At 36.5% G+C, this 27,710-nt stretch overlaps 2 protein-coding genes across 4 annotated transcripts in view; one reads left to right on the forward strand and one right to left on the reverse strand.

The window, feature by feature from the left end:
• Positions 1-1,569: 1,569 nt before the first annotated feature.
• ALG5 (ALG5 dolichyl-phosphate beta-glucosyltransferase) lies at positions 1,570-27,263 on the reverse strand. 2 transcript variants are annotated; one of them, XM_034411197.3, is made up of 10 exons: positions 25,745-27,263; positions 23,999-24,161; positions 23,842-23,888; positions 23,667-23,735; positions 19,782-19,874; positions 18,240-18,353; positions 17,452-17,511; positions 15,539-15,690; positions 5,737-5,822; positions 1,570-2,445 (listed from the first exon to the last, which is right to left on the reverse strand). In XM_034411197.3, exons 1-10 carry the CDS (start codon positions 25,784-25,786, stop codon positions 2,333-2,335), a joined length of 939 nt encoding a protein of 312 aa, XP_034267088.1. In that variant the 5' UTR covers positions 25,787-27,263; the 3' UTR covers positions 1,570-2,332. The 2 variants fall into 2 exon arrangements, with proteins under 2 accessions (XP_034267088.1, XP_034267087.1); XM_034411196.3 differs by having other exon boundaries at positions 25,985-26,159.
• EXOSC8 (exosome component 8) overlaps positions 26,443-27,710 on the forward strand; it is a 29,571-nt gene continuing 28,303 nt past the window's right edge. Inside the window, exons 1-2 of one of the 2 annotated variants that reach the window (XM_034411194.2) lie at positions 26,443-26,578; positions 27,130-27,239. In XM_034411194.2, the coding sequence (XP_034267085.1) occupies positions 26,534-26,578; positions 27,130-27,239 (155 nt within the window). In that variant the 5' untranslated portion in view covers positions 26,443-26,533. Of the gene's footprint in view, positions 26,579-27,065; positions 27,240-27,710 lie in introns of those variants that run through there. The other variant, XM_034411195.3, reaches the window with a different exon arrangement.

Consider the following 27,710-nt stretch of genomic DNA (forward strand, 5'->3'; position numbering starts at 1 on the left):
CTACTAGTACCTCAGGAACTTTTCTATATGTTTCACGCTCACGCAAAATACGTAAAATATACAGTTAAGTCATAAATGCATAGCGGACCAGATACTTTCCCAATTCATAGAGAAGTGTTTATACGACGGTTCTGAATGAAGGGGACAACAGCGAATGAGTGTTATATACGACCCTGTACTCGTCTCTGCGCGGCCGAGAATTCTCTCAACGCCTTTTTAGTGTGAGCGCCCATCCACCACCCGTGGGTCAGGGGACGAACCCGTTTCCCCACCTCCAGGCAGCGAAGTCACGATTCAGGTTTACTTTTTAAGTGAGGCGTCCGGACATAAAGCAAGCGGATTGTAATAGTTGAGCTAGTGCCCTGGCTTTCTTCACCCCCAACATGGGGAGAACAGCTTTAGAAACGCCGTTACAAAAGCGGTGTTAGCTTATTGAAGACTAAATTTGGCTTCCGCCTACCGAGCTGTGCCTGTAAAGCAGCGGTGAAACGATAAACGAACCCACGCTTCCGTCCGGGGATGGGGCACTCGGTGTTTTTTCATTCGGTTTTTGTTTCATTATGGAATTGTTTACTTCAGGCACTGTAAGGTGCCAGTATGATCCTTGGGTGTTACCTGCTCTTGGATGTTCAATCTCACTGCTCTACATTTTATGTATGATATAATAATGAAGCTTGTCTAGCCAAACACACTACAATTAATGTTGCAATTCAATGAATACTTTCTTCGTTGCATTCAAGAGTAGGCAATAAAAGGTTATCCCTTTCCCTGGTTAACTTAGTAATCATTTTTAAAGATTAATGTATTAATTCTCAATCAATTGGGTTATTACACAAAGAGGTAAGAAAACTCCAAGAGAAATGCTGTTATATAAACATCCCCAAGGAACAAAAAATAGTTTATGTAAGGTTTTCAGTCTTTACACTTTATATCCTTAATAGTTGGCTTGTTTTTTTATACCCTACCTTTCCTGTAGGAATTCAAAGTAATATATATCACATTCTCTTTTCTATTTTTCCCCAATGCTAGGAAATAGGTTGTGCTGAGAAATGACTCAACCAATGAACTTTTCCTGCTGAAAATGGACTTTGAACCTGAAACTTCCTGGCCCCAATGCAAAATCTTAAATCATTATGCCATACTGATTCTCATTGTAGCAACAATCTAAGAATGTTTTAAATACCAGCTCATCTACACTTTAAATCAGGGATGTCAAACTGGTGGCCCATGGGCCGAATGTGTCACACACAGGCCACGCCCAGCCCAGCTCCACAAACGGAAAAATGTTGCAATATGTCACGTGATGGCAACGTGACACGGCGCGTTTGACACCTGAGTGCTTTAAATGAATGGTTATCAGAGTTAGAAAATTGCCCACAATAAAGATACACAAAAATATCTTGAACGTCTCGTAGAATTAGTTGCAACACATGATGACAACTAATGGGCCACAATATTGAAAACTGCCAGTATGTTATGTTTTATAAACACTTTCTTGTGCTCAGAATTCCAGATTAGGAATTTGTCCATCAGATGTATCTTTAATCTAAAACATGGTGAAAAAGTTCAGCAATTTTATATTGAATTTAATGTAAAAGTCCAATTTCTGAATATTCTTTCACAAAAATAAACTGCAATATAACTGATTACAATAACTACTGTACAGTATTACAGTACTCAGGAAACTGATACTATAATTTATGCAAAGAAATGTGATGTATGCAAAAACACACACATTGCTATGGTTATATTTGCTTTTTTTGTAGAAAAAATTTTATAGATTTTGTAGATTTTTTTTTTTTAATTTGATTTATATGCCGCCCTTCTCCGGAGACTCAGGGCAGCTTACAATGCGTTAAGCAATAGCCTTCATACTTTTGTATATTTATACAAAGTCAGCTTATTGCCCCCACAAACTGGGTCCTCAATTTACCTACCTTAGAAAGGATAGAAGGCTGAGTCAACCTTGAGCCTGGTGAGATTCGAATTTACAATAACTGCAGACAGCTGGTGTTAATCACAATGCTATCAGTCTGCTGAGCCACCAGGCCCTGCAATAGCAATCCAGACCCTGCAATAGCAATCCAGAGTGAAATGCCATTTTCTAAAGTTAAATGTCCATCAGTATTTTGTACAAATGGAAAACAAAAGTTAAAAGAAGACTGATTTCAGTATTTGAAAAGAAAAAGGCTGAAAAAAAGCTGTATTTTTGGCCATTGGAGAAAATTCAGAAAAAAAATTGTAATGCATGATCCATTTCTCTCCTTAATTTATACTGTTGAAAAAAATCATATATTTTTTTTATCAAAACAATCCTTTGGTGATGAATAAATTAATTCAATTTTCTGGTGTCAAGTTTCCAAGCACCTGTCAGGTATCGTAGTCGTATAAAAAGCAGGTCCCTTCCCATCTGCAACCAACTCCAGAAGGGAACCAACTTAGAACCTATGATTATTAAAAATAATAAAATTTATGTTAAACATACATATAAAAGGTAATTATTTCAAAATCACTAATTTTAAATTTTAATTTGCTCTGAAATATATTAAATTTATAGTTTTAATGTAAAATGTATCAAAGAGGCACAAAATTATAATCTCAAGTGAAAATAGGCAATATTCAGTTGTATCATTTTGCTAGCAGATTATTGTTCCCTAGTTTTCCCACTCCCTAGCACAATAGCCAGCACAAGTGTAGACGGTCAGGAGAGGGTGCATGGGTAGACTACCCTAAGGACCTGCAATCTGCTCTGTCAGCTTTTCCACTGACTTTCTGGGGAAATAGGCAGGGAAGGGTGCAAATCGTAATCATGTGATCAAGAGTGCTTGGCAACTGGTCTAAGTGCGAATGGATTGCCAAGTGACCAGCTTGCGATCATGTGGCATGCTTGTAACTTCAAAATCCAGTTGTAAGTCTCTTTGATCAACACTGTCATAACTTTGAACAATTGCTGAATGAGTGGTCATATGTACAGTGTGCTATCTGTGCAGAACCATTCTTGTTATATGGAATATTTGTGAACTTGAATCATCTGAGCAACACAAAAAACAAAACACTTGGCCCACTCAGAAGCCATTATGAAATTGATTCTGTTAGTTATGGAGGAAAATAAGAAGTGCTACAATTAGTTGCTGAGTTGGAAAGTATGTATCTCATCCCTTTCTTGCAGCAATCTCCAGATACATATTTTCAATTTAATGTAATTGAGTTTACTAATTTAATTTGTTTTTTAAAGTTTACTATTAAAAATAATTTTATCAGGTGGCTGAAGATTTGATATGTATATCTCTGTGTATCTAACTGTTGATAAGACTCTTAATAGTGCTTGCTTTTATTTTGCTGTTATAGTATCAATAAATGTTATTTATACAATAAAGTAACAGTCTTTTGTAGCCAGTACAGTAGTACAGAAGCAAGTTACCCCACAGAACAGCAGTATAAGACATCTTCAAACTAGCAGATGGTGACTAAAGAATGTAAGAACATTACTCATTGCATTAGTGTTATTTGCTGTTCTATTTCAAAAATCAGGAGTTAGGTAGCACCTTTTCAGATTTACAAACTTTAATAAGAGGCTAAACTTTTGTGAAGTACAGTTTACTTTATCATTTCAAATTATTTTGGGTTTTAAATTTAAAATGCAGTCAAATTGGAGTACGTATTGCAATGGAGTGTTTTGAATTTGGTTTATGTTGGTAAAATTACTGGAATAGTTTAGGAATTGGTTTCTCTCAGAATCATCACCCAACAGGGATTCTATTACCTCCTATCACACCATAATCTTTATTAACTACTAGGAAAAAAATGATAAAATCTACTGAAAAATAAATAGTTTCATAATATATTGACAGTGAGGGATAAAGCATATTAGGAGACTAAGGAGCAGCATGCAAAAGACCCAGTGTGGGGAAAATACCGTATTTTCTGGCATATAAGACCACTGGGCGTATAAGACGACCCCTGAATTTTCCTGTTAAAATATAGGGTTTGGGCTATACTCGCCATATAAGACTACCCCTCTTCCAACGCACACCAAATAAAAATTAAAAAACATCAACTGGCTCACCCACAATATAAAAGCAGCTGTGCTAGACCCAAAATGGCCCCTGCAACAAGCAGGAACCTCACACAGCCACAAAAAGCCCCAAAAAACAACTTTCACACTTTACACACACACAACACAACACAACACAACACAACTGGCTCACCCACAATGTAAAAGCAGCTGTGCTAGACCCCAAAATGGCCCCTGAAACAAGCAGGAACCTCACACGGCCACAAAAAGCCCAAAAACCCAACTTTCACACTTTACACACACAAAATTCCACATACAGCTTTGTGAGATTTTGTGTGTTTGTGTAGTTAGAATGAAACACTACAAAAACATACTAAATCTCAGAAAGCTGCACAAATATTATTTTATTTTATTTTTATATGAAAGCTAAATTTAAAACTTCCTAAACTTTAAATGGCTAGGTCTAAAAAAGAACAACTAAAAAAAACCCCAATTAACTATTTTTTTTAAAGATCCCAAAGGGGGGAAAAACTTACCCAATAGAACAGGGGTCTCCAACCTTGGCAACTTTAAGACTTGTAGACTTCAACTCCCAGAATTCCTCAGCCAGCTTTGTTTTGCTGGCTGAGGAATTCTGGGAGTTGAAGTCCACAACTCCCTGCCTGCTTGATTGCAGACAGGGAGTTGCTTGCTGATGGAATGGATTCAGACAAGCGAAGCAAGGCAAGCAGCTAAGATAAGCAAGCTGGAGGGGGAAAAGTTTTTTCCTTCTCCATGGCTCTGGCGATCCCAGCTGAGTTGCCTGATTAGCAGATCGTCAGAGCTTGGATCGCCAGAGCCATGTGAAAGGAGAAAAGTTTTTTCCTTCTCCATGGCTCTGGCGATCCCAACTGAGTTGCCTGATTAGCAGATCATCAGGGCTTGGATTGTCAGAGCCATGTGAAAGGAGAAAAGTTTTTTCCTTCTCCATGGCTCTGGCGATCCCAACTGAGTTGCCTGATTAGCAGATCATCAGAGCTTGGATCGCCAGAGCCATTTAAGGCTCGTCAGAGCCTTTCAGGCTGTCTGCCTGGTTACAGGAGAACGACACCCGGTGTATAAGACGACCCCCGACTTTTGAGAAGATTTTCATGTGTTAAAAAGTCGTCTTATACGCCGGAAAATACGGTAGCTTAATTTTCTTAATAACTACACAAGTAGTCCTTGATTTACAAGTTCATTTAGTGACCGTTCAAAGTTATAACGGCACTGGAAAAAAAACCTTAGGACTGTGTTTCACGCTTATCACCACTCCAGCATCCCCATGGTCACATGATCAAAATTTGGACACTTAGCAACTGACTCATATTTATGACAGTTGCAGTATCCCACAGTTATGTGATCACCTTTTGCAACCTTCTGATAAGCCAAGTCAATGGGGAAGCCAAATTCACTTGACAACATGTTACTAACTTAACAATTCCAATGAGTCACTTAACTATGGCAAGGAAGGTAGTAAAATGGGACAAAACTCACTTTATAAATGTATCATTCAGGAACAGAAAGTTTGGGTTCAATTCTGGTCATAAATTGAGGGCTACCTGTATTAGAAAGTCTTGTGGAACAATAATTTAACCTTTCTATATTATCATGGGGAATATATTAAGACTACCGACCCAGTGGAACTCACCTGATCTCTAGAACTGATCAAAATGACACAAAATGTAAAATTTTCAACTGACCTTCAATTTCTGTCCAATTGACAGCAATCTCTGATATTGGGATTTTAAAGCTTTGAGCTATGTAAAGAAGTTCCACATCAAAAGCCCTGGAAGAAGAACAGAATAAATATTTTCAAATTCTTCTAATAGATTTCCATACGCGTATGACAATAATGTTGCCAATTTAAAATTTTCTATCATGAAATAAAAATAATTGTGATATATGTTTCTTATTTTTCCAACTATAAAAGTAGATATTTGTATATTTATTCATTTTATTCATTATTCATTTTAATCCTCTAAGCAACACTAGGCAAGTTACAGCATATTAAAAACATACTAGTATGTAGTAATAATAAAAAACTTAATTACTATTATCAGTGAAGCCAAAAACAAAAACTATGGGTTAAAATTCCAGTTTCATGCCTCAGGAAAGTAACCTATATAAGTAAGACCTATAAAGATAAGAATATATCTGATTAACATATTGACGCCTTTAAATCTAAAATTTATAATTTTTATTAAGAAATTTTGCAGAATTGAGTCCACCATTTCTTCATTTGGAAGCCCAATGTTGTGGCTACTATTTTCTGATTTCATTCTTCAAGTCGTCTTCAGTATTTTCATTATTAGAACATTTGGCAACATTTTGCAGCTTTGTAAATCTTTTCTTTATCTAAAAACTTTAGTGTTCCCTAGTGTCCAGTTTTTGAATTCATGAAATTGCTTGTTTTTTCTTGTAAAAATAAAGACAAAAATATTTTCCAAGAGAAGCTGTATTTTTATAATTAAATCCAAAATTTTATTGTAAACGTTTCAATATATCAAATTTATCTGGATCCTTAGTGTATTTACAATTTTTTAAGACCAAAATTTTATTTTTGCTCATTATTTAAGACTTTTAAGTTCTTAAAACTTATGATTAAAATTTTCTTTCATTCAGGATTGAAGGCAGACTCACCCAGTGTTTTCAGATTTGTTGGTCCAAAGCTAATAGTTTAGAAGTAGTTAATAAACAATTTCAAAAAGTGAGTAGAAAGTCATGTTTGCAAACTTTGTCTTTTAAAAATCTCCACTGCTGTTGCAAGCAAAATGGCTAATCTCATCAGCCAGCACTCAAACCCACAGAAAACTGTTATCCTGTGGTCTCCTCACAAGAAGTAGTTGTCTGGAGTATGTGCAGGTGATTTCTGGTCATCTCCTTATCCAGAGAGTTCTACTCAATGATTCCTTGTTCTTTGTTGCACTCACTGGCTCTGCTTTTGCAGAGTCATCTTTCACAGAGTTCACCACACCTTCCCAGAAGCCAGGCTTTTAAAACTACATTTGAAGGGTGTTCCTGAGAAATGGCCAAATCCTGCTCACTTAAAACAACCAAGTCATTCTGAAGTTTCAAGATAGAGTTGAATATGTAAACAACTACAGAGTACACTGGGTCCCAGCAAAGCACTGGCAGTTTGCTAAGCAGCCGTGAGAAAAGCAGAACCAGAACTGATATATTACTACTTTTCAAAGAGATGACAAAAGAAAAGGCATTTTAATTATTGTATAATGCTGGAATATTTTAGATAACTTCTAATTGTCCCTTCCTAGTAAGTTAGTATACTAGCTACACTACCTTTGGTCAGTGAATACAAACAATTTGGTTTCTTAGGTCACTGGTTTGTGCCTAAAAACTCCATTGTTGCCACTCAGGATCAATTCAACTTACTGTGAATATTTTCTTATGAAGGCATTATAAGTAGCTCACATGTAGGAGGGGCATCTCCTTGGTAGTGAAGGAGCTCAAATATGCAATCTTCAGTAGAGTTTACACTAAACAAAAAAAGATGGAAAACATAGAGGGACTGCTTCTCCTTTGGACACAGAGAAGGTAAGGGGCAAGTGTCCATCCTAAACCTGTAGTAAAACAATACAGAACAGCCAGAAAAAGGGCTAGGCCCAGATACTTAGGTCAATATCATAACTGAAAAGTGGAGGCAATAGCAAGAAGAAAGGCTTAATTTAAAAAAGAGGACTAAGACCAGATCTGGAGGGAGAGAGAAAAAGATATCAACATCCTAAATTAACCATGGAATATAAAAGCTTATTTTGCTACATTTGAAAGGGCACCCAGTTTAAAACAGGAAAGATTTTAAGGTCTTATTATAGCAGACTTCCAGCTAGGGAAGTAACTGATTACTATGTCAAAGAAAAAGGTAATCCTATACCAATACTATGTATCTCCCTTCTACTGAGGCAGTTTAGGAGCTACATTTATATCTACAGTGACCATATTCTCCTGAGAAAAAATAAAGAAAAAAAAAACCTAAAAAAGAACACATCTGAAAAAGACCCATTGGCATAAAAATGAAATTGTTTATAATTTTGCTGTACAAAGCAAAATTTAAGAGCAAAACCAAGGAAAATTTTACAAAACACCTATTTTAATTTTTTAAAAAAAATTAAACTCAACAATGTATGTAAATTTATTTTAAAAAGACAATTCAATTTTTATATGAATGTATAAGAATGTGATATTTAGGGCCATAATAGCGGATAGAATTAAAAATATATTGAAATTATACATTCGGATCAAAATGGATTCCTACCCAACAGATATATAAAAAATAATATAAGAATTATCATCAATGCATTAGAATATTACGAAGCTCACTCCAAAAAACAGGTAGTTGTGTTTTTTTTGGATGCACAAAAAGCTTTTGACAACTTAAACTGGGACTTTATGATAAGCCAATTAATAAGAATGAATTTTGGAGAAAAATTTATAGATAGGATTAGAGCTATATACACTACACAGAGGGCAAATATAATAATTAATGGGAAACAAACAGAAAGTTTTGAGATAACTAAAGGAGTAAGACAGGGCTACCCGCTGTCTCCTCTGTTGTTCATTCTGTCGGTGGAGACATTAATGTCCCAAATTAGAGATAATCCAGAAATAAAGGGATTAAAAATTAAGTCACAAGAATATAAGGTCCAAGCATTCGCACATGATCTGGCATTTATTATTGAGGAATTTGGACCCATTTTATTACAAGACATAAACCAATTTGGCGCGGTAGCAGGATTTAAAATGAATAAAGACAAAACTAAAATATTGATTAAAAATTTAAACAACAGAGTGAACAACTAGAGGAGGAGCTGGGAATTTCGAGAACAAAGAAAAATTAAATATTTAGGAATTTGGCCATCAGAACTTGTACATAAAGAGGGACAATTATGATACACTCCTATTACAAATACAAAAAGATTTGGATAACATGACTAAATTACCAATATCATTAATTGGCAGAATTTTGACGATAAAAATGAACATATTACCCAAGTTACTATATTTATTCCAAACAGTACCAATAACATTAGGAAATTTTTTTTGAACAACTGAACAAATTGACATCAAAATTCATATGGTCAGGGAAAAAACCGCACATTAAATTCAAATTACTGCAAAATAGCAGGAAAAAATGAGGTTTCAGTTTACCAGAATGGGAACTTTACTATCAAGCGGCATCCCTAACATGGCTTAAAGATTGGATACAACTTAAAAACAAGCAGATATTAACGATAGAAGGCCATGACGTCCAACTCGGTTGGCATGGCTTTCTATGGAATGGGAAAAATAAATCACACACTTAATTTCAACGTCACAAGGTAAGAGACGCACTACTGAAAGTATGGGAAAAGATTAAAAAGAATCATTATATGAAAGTCCCAGTTTGGTTGTCTACAATGGAAGCAATGATAATCCAAATACCATAGACCTAGATAAAATGGTGAGATACGCAGATTTATTAGACACAAAAGGAGAATTAAAATCAGTACAAGATCTGAAAAAATAAGGAATAAATTTGGAATGGTAGCTATATTTAGAAATCAAAATTAGATTTAAAAAAGATAAGGAACAATTTGGCATAAACAGGAAACAACTGGAATTGTTAATTAATTAACAATTAACTAATCCTAAATTAATATTAGGATTGGGAAGAAAAATAATTACAAGTATTTATAATTACCTATTAGGATACAAATTGGAAGAAGAAACAGTAAAGGAAACGATAAGTTGTGCTAGGAATTCGGACATACCATAGAATTGGATAAATGGGAAAAATTGTGAGAAAAAAAATTATAAATTGACCATGGCAGTATCATACAGAGAAAGCAGCTATAAAATGTTTTATAGGTGGCATTTAGCACCAGGGAGATTGGCAAAAATGTACCCCAACCTATCACCCCAATGCGGTCACAAACTAGGGACATACTACCACGTGTGGTGGATATGCCCTAAGGTGAGGAAATTTTGGTATAAAAATAAAGGGTGGTTGGAAGAGATTACATTCCAAAAGATGGATTTTAAACCGGAGATGTTCCTCCTAGGAATGATTGATAGAAAAATGGAAAAAAGTCTGGATTACTCCAGCCAGAATTACTCTAGCGCAAATGTGGAAGTCGACCAATGCACCATCGAAAGAAACAGTAATTAAAAAAATCCTCGAATGCGCCAAAATGGACAAATTAACGATGGAGATCAAAGAAAGAGACAACTCGGATTATTTCAAAGTGTGGAACAGGTTCTATACATGGTTAGAAAACAAAAATCAAATTAAGAAATAAGAATATAAAGTGAAATTTGATATTAATATACTGGATATAAATGTAAATAATGACCCTGCTTACAAAAAGGTTAATTATGAATATTTAAAAATAAAGAGAAGGAGCGGGAAGATAAGAGTAAAGACAGTAAAGAGTAAAGAGTAAAGTCGATGCAGAAAGTTGTAAAATTGTATATATCTGTTGTTAGTATTGTATTTTAATGTTTGACGTAAGTGTATGTGTTTTTTTTCCCTCTTGTTTTGCTATTGTGTGTTTGGTTTTAAAAATGTAAAATACTCAATAAAAATTATTTGAAAAAAAAAAGAATGTGTTAAGTGATACCATTTGTATGATGAAAGTTAATTAACCAAAATGACAGAAAAGTGAATTTTTAAAAAATAAATAAATGCTAAAGGATGACTCTCTGAAATAAAGGGCTGTCCTAATAAACAATTAACAACCTGTGGCCAGTGGGAATAGAAAGACTTTTGTATATCCTCATTTAGTAAAAAGGCAGTACAGGTAGTCCTCAACCTTACGACTACAATTGAGCCCAAAATTTCTGTTGCTAAGTGAAATATTTGTTAAGTGAGCTTTGCCTCATTTTACAATTTTTCTTGCCACAGTTGTTAAGTGAAACACTGTAGTTGGTAAATTAGTGACTTGGTTGTTAAGCAAATCTGGCTTTGCTTTGTCAGGTTACAAAATGTGATCAAATGGCCCTGGGACACTGCAACCGTCATAAATGAGTCAGCCAAGCACTTGAATTTTGATAATGTGCAGCATGGGGATGCTGCAATGGTCATGTGAAAATGGTCATGTCACTTTTTTCAGTGAACTGTTGTAAGTTGAGGACTGCATTTATATAGCCAGGCAATGTTGGCTGGCGACCCCCAGGGGGAGGGCCTTCTTTGTGGCAGCTCCTGCCCTCTCGAACTATTTGCCCCCTTGAGATTCGAAGGATATCAGATCTCCGGGTCTTTCGCCATGCCCTGAAAACTTTCCTTTTCCATCAAGCAGGGCTGGCGTGAACCCCCCCCTTTTTTTTTTAGTTTTTTAGCTTTTAATTTGTCAATGGGTTTTAATTTGAATTGTTTTAAATTTGGGCCAAAGTATGTAATTCTTTTAATAATTATAAATTTTGTATTGGTATGTGTTTTAGCTCTGGCTGTGCACCGCCCTGAGTCCACTAGGAGAAGGGCGGTATACAAATTGAATAAAATAAATAAATAAATAAATAAATATATGGGGAAAAACTCACAAGTATGTTTGTGGACACTTGAGTTGTACAGACTCCCATTTGTTACAGCCAAAATATAGTCAAATGAATAAATAATGGTGACAGGTATAATCCCCAAATTATTATGTACTCTAATGATTGGAATAGATTTTCCAATTGCTGAAGGTTTGATTCCAACAAAGGGCTTGAGGGAGGAGACTAAAGTAGTAGGAGTAATGAAAGAGCCCAGTATGGCAGAAGAAAAGAAGGAGAATAAACAAGAGGTGTGTCACTTTAAACAGCTGTGTCACTTTAATAGGGGAACTGAGGGGCTCTAGTCCAGTGATGGCTAACCTTTTATGTCACTGCGTGCTGACCTGCATGCCAAAAGTGGCACGCAAAACCATCCTGCTTGGACCGCACGGGCTTGCTGGCCTTCGTGCCCACGGGAGCGCTGAAACCCAGAAGAGCAGTGTTCCACCACGCATGTGCGCGCCAGCACCCAAACATCCAGTTTCTGGCACAGAGGTGTGCGCGATGAACAGCTGGCTATCGGGCATGTGTGTAATGGAAACCTGGAAATTCGGTGCCAGCGTGTGCATGCACAATGGAATGCTGCTCTTCCGGGTTTCGGCGCTCCCGTGTACGCGAAGGCCAGCTGACTGGTGCATGTGTGTGTACAGGAATGTGGAAGAGGAGCCAGGGAGAGTGTTCTTGTTTCCCATTTCTTTTTTCAAAATAGCCATGGATATTGTGGGCCCTCTGCTCCAATCCAGTAAAGGAATACTGTATATCCTAATTGTATATCACTATGCAACTTGTTATTTGAAAACAATTCCATTAATAAATATAAATAACAAAGAAACTGGTCACAATCAGTACAATACTAAAGGAGATCCTCATGGATCAAGCATCTAATTTTCACTCAGTCCTACTTAAATATCTTTACCCTGATTTAGGGATAACAGGAGTGTGTACCACTCCTTATTTTTCCTAGGCAGATGGCATAACTAAAAAGATCCATCAGACCCTGAATGCTATGCTTCGAAATATGCAAGTCAACAAAACCAAAAAGTTAGGATACTTGGCTGCCATTTCTAGTACTCTAGGTATTTGGCCCATAGGCAAATCCCAAAGGTGTCCACTGGATTTAAAAGTTGGGAGGCAACTTCAAAATAGGTTGGGAGTTATTAAGGAAGGGTTGTGTGAAAATTTAGAAAGCTTCTACAGTTTAATACTGTGTTTCCCCCAAAATATGACCTACTCAGAAAGTAAGTCCTAGCTTGATTTTTATATGTGCGCCCAATATAAGCCCTACCCCCCAATATAAGCCCTAATTAAGACTCCAGGGTGCACAGGTAATAATTAAGCTAGGGTGGGGATGGGGGGGGTGGAGCTTCCATATTACTTACCTTTGGACAGTTGCAGCCAGGCCTCACACACCTTGGCCCATTTCTTTTGCTGAAGCTGGCAAGGCTTTCCAGAAGGCCTCTGTAGCCGATAACAGAACTCCAAATCAATCTGGAGCTCTGTTATTGGCTGCAGAGACCTTCAGGAAAGCCTTACTGGTCTTGCCAGATGAAGGCCTCTGATAGTGAAAAAGAGGCCAGGGGGTGACATGCATAAGTGAGGTGAATCAGTGGATGACATCCCCCTGAAAATAAGACCTGGTGCCTTTTTTGGTGGCAAAAAAAAAAAAAAAAGACAGGGTCTTATTTTCGGGAAAACATGGGTAGAATGCATATTAACCCGGAGAAACAAATCAAGGGTGGTAGGACACATTGCCCAAGAATGTTTAGGAAGAGCCAGGGAAGAACAGAAGAGGTAAGATGATAAGGGTTTAAAACTACAGCAGTTCAATGAAAAAGACCAAGTGTTGTTATTATCACTTAGTACAGAAAGCAAACTATTGGTTAACTGGAAGGGCTGCTACATAATAATGAAAAGAACTGGACTACCTATCAATGTCATGAGGAATTCAAAAGCATATAGCTCAGATAATTTACTAGTCAGATATCTAGAAGTTGAAAGAACTTCATGGCCCAGCAACTGAATAGTTGACAAGCTTCTTCAATGTCATTATGGATTCTAGTCATGTACCTACTAATTGTGCCATAATTGTTACTGTTTCTCTCTTCAAGAATAAAGGCAACCAAGCAGGCTTCACCAACTATGAACCAATCCCCTTCCTGTCATACACAATGAATTTTTTTGAGCGAATCTTCAACCGCCATCTCTGTGACATCGCTGAAATCAGCACCAAGAAGAGTTTTGTGAAAGGCTTGACTACCACCAGTGTCATTTTTGCAGCTTGCGTGCTCATAGAGCAGAGAAAAAAAGAAGTCATTACACATTTCCTTAATCTAGAAAAAGCTTTTGTCCATGTTTCGCATCAGCTAATATGGTACACATTGCAGTATTACAGCCATAAAAATGGAAAGAATTCGAAAAGATCTCATAAGAAAGTGATCATTCTCTTTCCAAAGGGAAATCAGGGTCAAAGTCAAACCATGCATCAGAACCACAGGAATAATTCTAGGTTACCTCTGAAAGCCAACTAGACCCATTAGTCTAATATGTTACCATTGATATGAGTCAGGTCCATGGTTGTCATGAAATTCCAACTGTCTGTGCCTGTAAAGGAAGATTAAAGTCCCTCTGTACCGTTTGTTTGGGGAACTTTATTGTCAATCCAGCTAGAACTTCAAGCAGATCAAGTGGGGAGGCAAGGAGATTGGTATAGTTGCAGCAATCCCATTTGGCTCGTAGGATCCAATTTCACCAGCAAAGTCTCACAAGCAGCTTATATGAAAAGCACTAGTGTCTCTTATGGCCATTCCATTCATACATGAATTTACATCCTATAGAATCATAGTGCTGGAAAGGACCTTGAAGATTTTCTAATCCAACCCGCTGCCCAAGGCAGATCTTATACTATCCTGGAAAAATGGATGTCCAATATTTTCTTGAAATCCTCTAGTGATGGAGCACCTACAAGTCCAGGAGGAGAGCTGTTCCATTGATTGTTCTTATTGCCAGGAAATTTCTCCTTAGTTCTAGTTTGGATCTCTCTTTAACAAGCTTCCATCCATTGTTTCTTGTCCTGTCCTCAGGTGCTTTAGAGTACTCCCTTAACCATTTGATCCATACTAGTTAGGATTATGTCCAGTATAGCCAACCCTCTTGTTCCCACCTTCAGCGTTTGGATGACAAAGATGTCAGCTAGGCATTCAGAAATTTGTTTGATCTCCCACTCACTGCAGATTTTGTTTCCCAGCTGATGTCAAGGTAGTTAAAAGTCTCCCATTATGACAGTGTTGTAGTTTCCTTCATACTTTGGCTAACAGATTAGCAAAAAGTTCATCCATTTCCTCCAGTGTAAATGTATATGTATTTTTTTTTTTGAAAAGGGGGACCCTTTTTCTATTATTTTTTTCTGCTGATTAAATAAATAGTATTTTTTTAAAAGTAGATTTGAACTTCACTGGGATAGCTATGCATCCTTTTACTTATCTAAATGATATCTAAAGCAGGCCTGTATAACATAAGATCTGTAGCACTTTTGGAAAAGTCTACAAATTCACTGCTGCTAAGCATCACTGCCACAAGAAAAGAACTATTGATGTCTAGTTCTTTGCAGTCATCTCCCCTCTAAAAGACATGCTGCTTAGCACCTCCAAGCCTCACTGACTGCTACCATAGAAAGACCTAGCAGCTACTCCACTGCAACCCAGGATTATTTTTAATTTATCAATGTGGCCCTTAGTTGCATTATATTGGTCTGTCCTAGAGACAAAAAGTAACTCTTCTAATTTTGATAAAAGCACGAAGAGCTATCTTCATAAATTGAAAATAAGAAGACCCAGTGAATATACAAAAGTCTTTGCAATGCCTGAAAGCTTTTGCATTCTAGTCATAAAATTATTTAGCATATATATGTACATACTGGATTATGCATCATAACCTTGCACACATTACCAGTTTCCAATTAACTGAAAGAAATATACCAACCAACGTTCTATATGAAGAGCTGAAAATGTCCGAGAAGCAGCCTCCCGAGTCAAGAGTTTAAAACCACATTGCGTGTCTCTGATATCCTTAACACAAAGGAACCTGACTAGAAAGTGGAATCCATGCATTAGAAAGGTTCGGAAGTATGAACGCTGTAAACAAAATACACAAGATATTAGGTCTAAAGTAAAGAAAACAAATGCATTCTAGAACTTTTCTGTTTCCAAAATCACCTTACTATAACAAGCTTACCATGATCACCTCACCAGAACTACATATAAGCTATATTCTCTATGACAAGTATAAGAAGAAAAAATAAGAATTTTCTACAGAACAAATGTACCAAAGTGCAAGAGCAGCACTGATATTTATATGCTAGCAGTGCTATGAATATACCAACACAAACTCTGAAGCACCTTTCTTTCTTTCTTTGAATTTATAGTACCGCCCAGTCCTACTGAATATTTTATGTTCAACGTATTTCTAGAATTATACTTGAACAAGAGATCGGCATTTCAAATAAAATCTGAAATATTGTATTTATAACCCTGCTTTTCCAATGTGGTCCATCTTGAACTAAATGATCTGAGATACTTATCCAATAATGCAGAAAATACACTGCCAATATTATGTTTAAATCACAGTATAAATTTAAATTGTTTACTACTAAGTTACTAGACCTCCCACACCCGAGGCATAGTTTGCTCTGCTCAACATTCACATCAGGGAGAGTAGGGGTCGTTAAGTGGGGCAATCACATGGGTGCCTTGTTTACTAAACAACAAATGATTGCAGGAATTAAATATGTCTAGTCTAATGAAGAGAAATACTAGGATTAACACGATAGCAATTTTCCAGTATCTGAGGGACTCTCATAGAGGAAGTCAAGCTCTTCTGCAAAGCACCTCAGGGCAGGACCAGATGTAATGGATGGAAGCTTAATAAAAAGAGATTCAACCTAGAATTTCTTTTCAGTGAGAACAATTAATCAGTGGAGGTTTTAAGAAGAGATTAGACAGTCATTTGTCCAGAATGATATAGATTTTCCTGCTTGAGCAAGAGGTTGGACCAGAAAACCTCCAAGGTCCCTTCCAACTGTTTTTCCGTAATTCTGTAATTTTTCTTGTGACTGGAATGACCAGGCCCTATTACAGTCACAACTTAAGAACTATTTATAATCAGTTTTTGGAGATACAACTCAGGACTGGAACATTAACTAATAGTTGTCTGAACCTATCCTATTGCTCCATTTTGCAATAATATCAACACTGCATTCAATATTCCTGAACTGATATTCTTTGCTATATCTCTTGTAATCTTCTAAGATACCAGGTATTGTAAATTTTCCTTGTATGGAAATCAACTAAAACAATTACCATAAAAAAACTGGAAAGATAAATCTGCATCTCATATGCAGTAAAGATCTACTGATATGTGTTGTTTGTTAACATTTGAATTTTTTTTCCACAAAGGGCAAGGAAAAGATGTGGCGGGAGGGGGTTTGAAGTTGTTCTGTTTAAAAGGAACCTAGGCCTTCCCTTCTTACTTTTTTTATCATTATCATTTCAAATTAGTGCTTACACAATATTGTTAATACTGTTGTATATATACTTTTTAATCTCTTAATTAGTTTGATCTAATAAAAATACTTTAAAATAACTGTTCAATTTAGAGACTACAGAATGGAGACTTTGATAATTGTGTTAGAAATACTCAGTAGTAATGAATGTGTTAGTTATTTAGGCTGGCTGTATACTGCTGAATAAGAGCCCGCATTCTGCATTCCAACCAGAGATTGTGCAAAGTAAAGGAGGATAGGTTTGATTTTAAAAAAGAAGGCATTTATATCTGTCTATAAGGAATAGTCTGACAGTAGGTGCAGAAGAAAAAAAACAGAGGCAAGAAAAATATACCTGTGCTATGGAATCTTTCTCTAAGTGAGCCCGAGAGCCACAGGCAATAGCCATCATTTCCTAGAGGGAAAAACATTAACAGCTTTAAGGGAAGCAGAGTAAAGAACAGGTAGTTTCCAAATTATATTCATATAAGCACTCCTTTCAACTCATAAAAGCCATTGTATCTTCTTCCAGGTGCATGTGGTGAGTTTATAAGTTGCTCCTGCTGTTTCTTTGAGACACAATGATTGCCATGTACATGTATAGAGAGAGACCTGGAAGCAGCTTTTAAAGCAGCTGGCTAAGCCTAGAAAATGATGCAGCTGCTTTCATTATTCAAAGAAAGATGCTTTGTACTTCCATAAGATGCAAAGCATATTGTTTGAAGAAACAGCTCAGCTAAATTAAAACTAAATTAAAAAAATAATGGCAACAAGAAATTACATTTGATTATAGTGTTTCCAAAGGGCATGCAAATGATAACAGAGGGAAAAAATAATCACATGAGAATGCTCATACTACTTTTCCATCAGCTCCAAAATTTAATTTCTTGAGCCTAAACTCCCTTGCATGTAGAAAAAGGGAATATTTTGCAGTAATCCCAAACTACAAATCTCAAACTAGAACATAGCATTAAAAAATGTATGCAAACCTGATAAAAGATGTTTGCTCTAATCCTACACAATTTAAGAAATTAAATATGTTCAATTTTCTCTGGATCCTGTCTTAAGACTTAAAAAAGGAAACATATTTATCTTCTTACTAATCCAACAAAAAGGAGAAAAAGTAGACAAATAGAACCTCACAGGCCAGGGTTGGAGACTCTCAAGACCTTTTTCTACTTTTTCAATATCTTTAAATTTTGTAGCTCCATCAGCATCTGCCATCAATATTCTTTTTCCTCGTGAATAAAATACACCCTGCAGTTAAAAAAATATGTAAGGACCTAAATTAGTTCAGCAGATTATTATGAAAAGACAAAAAAGTCATACTTTGTTTTGATAGAATCCTCTCCCCAAAATTATAATTTAGGTATTAACTTTATAACCAGAGAACATATTTGACAGCATGAACACAATCATATTGCTAGTACGGGGTGTACTGCCTGTTCACAAAATGGATGCCACAATGGACATGGCCAGTCACTAATTGCAATTTGCCAGAAACCAAATTAATGAGACTGCTTAACAGAATACTGATTTTGCCAAACAATTGCAGTGAGCCACCATTTTAATTCTGTAAGACTGTCTGCACAACCTATGTGAAATCATATCTCTGGAGACTAATGCTTTGCTTTGCATCATGCCAGTTTCCCTTTTAATTATGTTTAAAATAGAATAATCTGTTTAAAAAAACTAAAAACTAATATGATGCAATAAGCTTTCCATGTACCAATAGTCACATTCAACACTAAGAACAACTTCACAAAGCTCTGTTTGAATTATAGCTACAAACCTCGCCAATCTCTAGTCAAGAACAATAACAATGGTTCTAGACAAAGGTGCTACTAGGCAACTCAACCAGAAACTAAAATGAGGTCTATATTTTATGTAGCCATTATGATTATATTTTTATACATCAACCAAGTAAATATACCTAATTCTTCTCATTTTCCCTTAACAACAACTTGGATGTAAAGAGAAAATGACTGGCCCAAAGTCCCCCAGCTGGCTTTGATACCAAAGGGAGGCCAAGAACTCACAATCTGTAGGATTCTAGGCCAGCATTCTAACCATTATATAAAACTGGCTCTCTGGCTAATTTTAATGTTAAGTAATGTTAAGTTTTTAAAAAGACAAAATACCAAAACTCCATGTCTCTTGGAGAAGATTACAGGAAGCATGTATTATTCTCTTTTGTATCCCTGCTAAAGAGATGGGCTCACCACATGAGATGGGGGGGAATGCAGTATTTTTCAAAGATGGCCATAAAAGTGAAATTACTGTTAAATACATCCATTTCAATATTAATTTTATCACGTCTTTCAAACATGAAAATAATTTATGGACATGTATAATAAATATTAAAAGTACCATTCATTTATGTTGTTTTGTTTCCCCAAAAGAAACAGATCTGCACATGGCTCACTACATTACACTGCATATATCACATTGCTTCAGTTGCTTCTTGAAAAGCACTTTTGGGACAACTATGACCTAGATGACTGAAAATCTCCAGAGACATCAAGCACTATAAATTCTAAATATGAAAACAGTAAGTTTGCCGTACCTTCAGTAATATTTTTGAATTTAATTTAAATGTTCATACTAAAAGGTAAAGATTGAATCATTTGTTTCCTCTGAGAAAGAAAATATGCAACTTAAAGGAAAAGCAGGTGAGTTTATTACCATTCTAACAGCTGCCCCCTTTCCACGATTCCTCAGCAGAGTGAGTACTCTCACTTTGTCACTACCATACTTCTTAACGTACCTCAGTGCAACCTATAGAAAATAATACATCAGAATAAAACAACAGTAATCACAATTTGGAATGCTATACTTGCTACTAATTGATAGTCAAGAGTTTCAAATATATATGTATCAGGCAAAAATATTTTTTGTTTAGAAAATGCCATTTGAATTTTTCTAATCTTTTTCCTGCTAATTTATTCACCTATTAAATCCTTCCCAGACAGATGTTGTTTCATGGTGTTAAAGATACTGTCACAGGATGTAAGCTGTTCCCAAGTAAAGCTGCCTTTTGCAATTGACTGATGTTGATTTTGTCAATGCCAATGGTGTCCAACTGGTGCTCCACATTTTGGGATTGCAACTATTGATACTATCTTGGTTTCTTTTGCCACAGTTGTTATAGTTCTATTTGCAGGTCCTTATATTTTGTGGTTTTCTCCAGTTTCGTCTCCTTCATTCTTCTGTCTCCAGGTACTGCAAAGTCCACTGTTGAGACTTTTTTGTCTTTTCTTATCAACAATTGCTAACTCTGAGGTGTTATGTGGCAGATGCTTTTGTTTTAATTCCGAAGTCCCAGTGTACTTTAGCTTCTTCATTTTCAATTATTTTGTCAATTTTATGGTCCCACCACTTGTTGTTGGCAGGCAAATAGTAATTCTTGCAGATATTCCAATGCACCATTTTTGCAACTTTGTCATGCCATTGTTTGTAATTCATTCATGCAATCTCCTTGTAGCAGCTAACTAGGTGGTCCACTGTTTGTTCAGCATATTCACAGAGGTGGCATTTGCTGTCTGTTGCTCCCTTCTCAATTCTGGTTTTGTATGTATTTGTTTCCTAAGCCTTGGTCTTATACAATCAGAATGAACCCATCTGTCTTTTCCTGGGGGTGGGGGTCTTTCCTCATCATTTCAAGGAAAACCTTTCCTCTCATCCTCCTCTTGATTGTGGTGAGCACAGCTAGGAGGGTGTTCCGATAATCCAGTCAACCCCGAATGTCTTAGCGGTGCCCTAGGCAAATTTGAAGAAAGTGTCTTCTAAAAACTGGCAGTAGGTTTGGGAGTTGATTTTGAGTCCATCTTCAACCTGAAAAGGTCCAACTAGCTCATCTTTCATAATTCCAGCCCATACCAATACCCCACCTCCCCTTGCTGGCATCTGAGTCAAAATGGAGCTCTGTGCCCGTTACTGATCCAGCCATGGGCCTGTCCATGAGGTCAGTCAAGAGTCACTCTCATCTCATGAGTCCATTAAAACCTTTGAAAAATCTGTCTTCAGATATTTCTTGGCCCAGTCTTGCCATTTCAACTTATGTGTCTTGTTCAGTGGTGGTTGGATTTCAGCCTTCCTTACCTTGGCCATGTCTCTGACTGAACACCTGGGCACTAAGGGTAGGTTGTAATTCTGGAATATGATAGCACTGGAGAATAATGGGTTCCTGGTAGCTTCACATTTGATTCTTCTCAAATCTTTGGCAATTAATGTGCATCTTTTTTCTCAATATGTTTCTTGGAACCCTGTTGACTATTTGCAACACAAGGTTTGATGGTTCTGCGATCATGCCCCAATATCTTAGCAATTTCAAGAGTGCTGTATCCCTCTGAAAGACTTTTACAATTTTTGACTTTTCAGAGTCAGTTAAATCTCTTATTTGGCCCATTTTGCCTGAGAAAAAGAAACTGCCTAACTATTATGCACACCTTGATATAGGGTGTTGATCTCCTTAGGCCACACCCTCCCTTATTACATAAATACACATCACCCGATATGCTTATATCCACTAAGCATTCAAGTTTATACAGCTTGGAGGTGGAAAATAGGCATAAAAATGATATATGGTCAAAATACTCATTTGCCTAATAATTGTGCACACAGTATATCTTACCAATAAATAGGACTAATGTGATGGAATGGAGCCTAATCCATTTTGAATGCCTTGAATGTTTTGTATCTTGGCTGCTCATTGTAGTGGTTTTAATACAGTTAGATTCTTTTTCTTTGTAATTTTTGAATTGCTTTGGTATTTTAATGATTAAACTGCCCAGAATTATGAATATGAGATAGATGCCTATACAAAGTGAATGAATGAATGAATAAATATTCAGCATGTAATGGCCAAATAATTTACTAATAATTAGTATAGTTTACTTCCCTTTCAATTTATTTTGCTTAATTCTTGCTTGTGTTTAATTTCTGTTACTAAACAAATCATGAATAACCAAGTCCTTAAAACAAGTATAACTATAGCCTAGCTAAAAATTATTTTTCTACCCAAAATTTTTCTATGTCAAAGATTGTTGACAAACAATACATGCATCATTTTCTTTACTCATTTTCTCAAATTATCTCCAGTAAGACCATAATAGACTGTCAGTTATTTAAAATATTTCATAATGTCCTCTGTGAATTAATGCTAGTGTTTATATAAATCTATGTAATACTTGAACACAAATGCACATAATGAAGGAGATAATTATTTTAGACAAATATATATTATCACTTTGACAGATATATTATACTTATTCTGGCAGAATCAATTCTAGCTGTGAATTGTTTTACACACACACACACACCTCTTTGTGCTTTGTTACCACAATGTAACATATAAGCAAGGGAAAAGTCAAGAAATAAAAAAAAACAAAAAATGCGTATTTGCAGTACCTTATTTTTCGGACTATAAGATGCATCAGTGTATAAGACGCACCAAGATTTCGAAGAGGTAAGTAAGAAAAAAAAAAGGGGTTTTGCCCTCCCTGGCCCCCAGGAGCACTCTGCAGGCCTCCCAAACCCACTGCGCGCCCCGTTTTTTGCAAAAATGGGCCTGCTTTTGCCCTCCCCGGCCCCCAGGAGTGCTCTTCAAGCCTCTCAAACCCTCTATGCACCCTGCTATTTGTCTGTTTCTGCGAAAAATGGGGCGCACAGAGGGTTTGGGAGGCCTGCAGAGTGCTCCTGGGGGACGGCAAACCCCCCTTTTTGCAAAAACTGGGGCATTTGTGCCCTCCCCAGCCCCCAGGAGCACTCTGTGCACCCTGTTTTTTCAAAAAACAGACCCATTTTTCACAAAAATGGGACTAGCAGGGCGGGGCTTTGGGAGGCCAAAAATGGCTGTATTCAGTGTATAAGACGCACCAACATTTCCACCCTCTTTTTGGGAGTGGGGGAAAGGGTGACTTATATTCTGAAAAATACGGTATATACAGAAAGGATATTCTGACATACATAGGCAACCATGTTCTCAGTTGAGTGTACACTGAAGGAAAAGGTTTTCAGTTCTCTATCACTAAATAAAAATGGTAGCTTGCAAAGTAGAGCAATCACTGGCTTAATAATAAACATTGTAAATATCTTGGAATCAGACCCTCAAAATAATAACACCAACAATAATAATGAGAGATGGAATAGATAAAATTACTTCTTAAGCTTTCTGATATTTTTTCTTATGTATGTATTGTTTCTGGTATTGTGATTTTAAACTTTAACAACAAGAAGTCTTTTTCAAAAAACAAACAAAACAGATAGTCTTCAGTTTATAACAGTGACTAGGACCAGAATTGGTGTTGCTAAGCAATTCAATCATAAAACACAATGTCATGTGATCTTATTGCTTAGTAACAATTCTGGCAATCTCAGTTGAAGTCATTAAGTGAGAATCATGCAGGTCATTTAATGCTACAACAGTCAAACTCCAAAGATTAACTGTAACCCAACCTTGTTCAGGACCATCACAAGTTTGAACACTCACTGAATGAGTGCTCATAAGCATGAAGAGCATCTGTACTGTTGACAAGTATTTGAAGTTTGTAAGAATCCTTTATTTCCTACCTTTGTGGTTTGATCTGTGCTGCCATCATCAACTATTATGACCTCATATGTGAATGAAGGATCTTGCTTCTATAAAAATAAAGAGAACCATTTTTCATTTGACAGGGGTTTTTGTTCTTTTACAATCAGAAGATTCTACTTTCAAAAATGTTACTGAATTATTGCAAATACGTACCTGTCTCATCTCTAGATAATCTAGAGCTTCATTCATCATTGATGGTACTGTAAGATGTGGAAAAAAGCAAAACTGCAGATCTTGTTTCATTAAAACTACACTGAGGATAAAATAATTTATAAAGCAAAATATCTTATATATAAATATTTATTCTTACATCGTTCTTCTTCATTATATGAAGGTATAACTACAGAAAGTTCACGTGTTGCAGGGTCATGAAGGCTAGGCACAGATTTCTTATCATTCAGAAATAAGTTCTCATCTTCATATTCATAAATACTTGGTGACTGTCTTGCAGTTATATATGCAATGACAGCAATCTGGGAGGGAAGTAAAAGAGGAGCAGTAGCTGATAGTGCTGTAATAATAATGCAATACCATTCTTGCAAGATTAAAACATTCATGTTAAAGTTTTTAAAGTGAATAGAGAATAGATAAATAAAATTAAGAAAAAGAAATAAATTTGATCTCAATGTCCAAGATTGTGTGCATTGGGGGAGACTATGCACTAATCAAAATGTAAACACAGAATAAATTATAGTATTCAACATTCATGTGTAACAGATGAAATGAAGACATAGAGACATAGAGGAATATATTGTATGTTGAGAAAAAGGATATGACTCCTTTTTGAATGAAAGTAATATATATGAGAAATTAGGAATTGGGGTTATTTAAACTGTTATGACAGCATATGAAAGTAGGAATTCACAGGTTGATGATAGTTACATGTTATGGTTTGGCAAATAGTTATGACAAAAAAGAATGACCAGGACTAAAAGCGATTCCCTGAATATTTTGTATAGAGAAAGTAAATGAGGACTGAAGCACAAAACAAACATATGAAGAGAGTATGTGGATTGAAAGGAAGCTGAATTATGCTGCTGATAAACTCCTAAAAAGAGATGAGAGTTTTAAAGAACAAAAGGCAATATATAAATTGCATAAAATGACAGGATCATTTGCAAAGATAAATGAACACAAAAGAATACTGAATAGTGTTGATTAGATTAAGCCATATTAGTTTTTCTTTTGTCCCATGCTTTTAATTTTTTTTTGGCTTTTAGTTTCTAATTTAGGAAAGGCTGAGTTCTGAGCCTTTCCTAAAGGTTTCTGAGTAAAAATTTCTGAGTAAAAACTACAGGTTTTTACAAAACTACAAGAACTACTTACAACAGTTCATTTAGTGACTGTTCAAAGTTACAATGGCATGTGACTGATGACCATTTTTCAGTTACAACCTTTGCAGCATCCCCATGATCATGTGATCAAAATTCAGATGGTTGGCAAATGGTTCATATTTATGACCATTGTGATAAATGGTCATGCGATCCCCTTTTGTGACCTTCTGACAAGCAAAGTCAATGAGGAAATCAGATTCACTTAAAAACCATGTTACTAATTTAACAATTGTAGTGATTCACTTAACAAAGAATGGCAAGAAAAGTTTTAAAATGGGGCAAAAGGCACTTAAGTTTCTCACTTAACAGCATAAATTTGGGGCTCAATTGTGGCCGTAAATTGAGGACTACCTGTATCCAAGTCAGCAGCCCAGCTTTCTCTGACAAGGTAATAAGAACAACACCTCAAAGGGTGCACCAGAAAGATATAGTTTTAAAAAATCAGAAGTTATTAAAGTAATTTTAAGTAAAACTATGATGTAAACAAAGATGAACTCAAGACTTGAATTGCAAAATCTTAGAAAAAGAAGTGCACAACTAAACGTGGAAATCCACTGATGTCTCCCTCCAAATGTCTCAATGTAGCTGTAGTCAGAAGCATGTGCATTTATATATTTGTGCATTTTTCTTATCTGATATTACTGAAGTTTTACAATGCAATTTTATTTTTGAATTTATAAACTGCCTAAAGTCTGTGAAGAATGAGACGGTGAACTGCTTACTCCGTACTCTAGGAAGGACGTATTGCATGCATTCCGAGGCATTTTTGTTAAATTTGCGGATATAAAGTTGAACCTCGGATATAATGAATCCCGTAGGCCAAATTTTCCTGAAATGTCAGGAAAATGAAGAACATAAGTCTGGAGGCCGAGATTGTAAGAAAGGAGAGCCCACTACGAGGAAGTTTGCCTTTCTGCCTTCATTCTCGAAATGCTTTAGGGCCAGCACTGATCCCTTCTCACCAGAGCCAGCCCTGCAGTCGCTAATACCACGATCCCTTCGACCAGCCAGCCCAGTTCCATCGTCCGCTACTTTAGCACTTCGCTTCTCCGCTCAGGCGTGTTCAACCAGCCAGCCCTCAGATCGATTCATCGAAAGAGACACGAAAGCGGAAGGAAAGAATGACGAGGACGAGAAAGCCTGAGCTTCCGGTGTGTGGCGCAGCCTATTGGTTCAGGTGATTAGGCATTTAGGAAGACAAAACTAAAAAATGCTTTTTTGAAATTCACATTTTTGAATGTGAGATAAACACATTCATGTCGTGTGAAAAACATATGGGGGTTATTTAAAATACGTTGCCTGCAACTGGAGGCTTTTAAGAGACTGGACAGCCACTTGTCTGAAATGGTATAGTATAGGTCTCCTGCTGAGCAGGGGGCTGGACTAGAGAAGACCTCCAAGTCTGTTATTCTGTTCTATCCGTTGAAATTAGTCTGAGTGAGCACTGATACGGCAATGAAGATCTTTGGCAGCAATCTTCGAACAGTTTTGTATTGGAGAAGCTGTTTTGTATGCACTTTTGTATTCTGAAGCTCCTCGTCGGTTCGTTTTCTAAGGTACAAAATTAACTGTGCCCCTACTTTCAGTCTACCGTAAGTCTGGTCTTTAAAATGCGAACAACTTTAATAAGCAGCGGTTTTGTTTATACTGGCAGAGGATTTGTAAATTGTTTAAGAACTAGAAAAGTACTATGTGAAAGAAGACAGGTTTATGCGGACGGTCTTCTTGTAAACAAACCAAGTTTCCTTCGAATCGATGCGTGATTTGACATTAAGGTGCCTCTGCATAATAATCTTAGCAACAATCACGGAAGTGGTTTGCAACCCCCTATTTAAAAAATTCAGCGTAGCTTTTCATCCAAGAGATCATCCTCCACCCAAGTAATCAAATTAATCAAACTATGCAGAATTTCTGCATTTCTTTACTTATATGTATAAGGAAAACTGTAAGATTCTCGTAATATTGAATTCAGAAAATTAGGTCAAGTTTTTTTTTTTTTTTAACCACCAGCTACCATTACCATCCGGGAGACCGCTCACTTTCGTTTTTGCCGAAACTGCCGACAACGTGCCAATCTCTCCTTTTCCTAATTCAAATTACATTGCAGACTCGATTTAGTAGCGGCTTCCGCAGCTGGATTGTTTTTAGTCTATATCAGTTGCTAAACGAAGGAGTCAGTGAAGTATCGATGGCGGCGACCGTAACGGCCGCGTTCAGGTAAATGTTTGTTTCCTGCCGATCGGGGAGCGCAGAGTCTTTCCCCTCGTGCCCAAAAACCGTTCCTTGTTCCGGAGGGTCTTGGGCGCGAGCGCTCGCGTCCGTGTATTCTCGCAATTTGCGACCAGGCGTTTTCGGTTTCTGGAAGTTGTCCCTTGCTTCTTACTGTTAAAAAGGGAGAAAGGTGTACTTTTCTTTACCAAGAAACAATCTGCAGAAATCCTTCCACGTATGTATTGAATCGTTATTGCCCTCCACTGAGAGTTTCAGCTTTGTGCGAATGCGTATTTTTTAATTATACCCTCAACCTGCTGTATTCAAGTTTAGAACACATTCAGATTGGTAGGATTTATGCATTCCTGCAGTAGTGAAAGAGGACCAATGAAAAAGAATAAGAAATTGGCTTAATTGGATTGTCTGTTTTGAGAGAGGCCTGTTTAAGAATGTCCCCTGATCCTTAACCAAAACTTT

This window comes from Pantherophis guttatus, chromosome 2, assembly GCF_059756535.1.
Source record: "Pantherophis guttatus breed Tessera chromosome 2, ASM5975653v1, whole genome shotgun sequence".
Classification (NCBI taxonomy): Eukaryota; Metazoa; Chordata; class Lepidosauria; order Squamata; family Colubridae; genus Pantherophis; species Pantherophis guttatus.

Coding starts and splice junctions, on each gene's coding strand:
- ALG5 (XM_034411196.3), bottom strand. CDS start 26,044: ATGGAACTGGGCTGGCTGGTCGAAGGGATCGTGGTATTAGCGACTGCA. Junction 23,889..23,998: donor ATATAATGAAGAAGAACGAT/GTAAGAATAAAT, acceptor CACATCTTACAG/TACCATCAATGATGAATGAA. Junction 23,736..23,841: donor ATTATCTAGAGATGAGACAG/GTACGTATTTGC, acceptor TTATTTTTATAG/AAGCAAGATCCTTCATTCAC.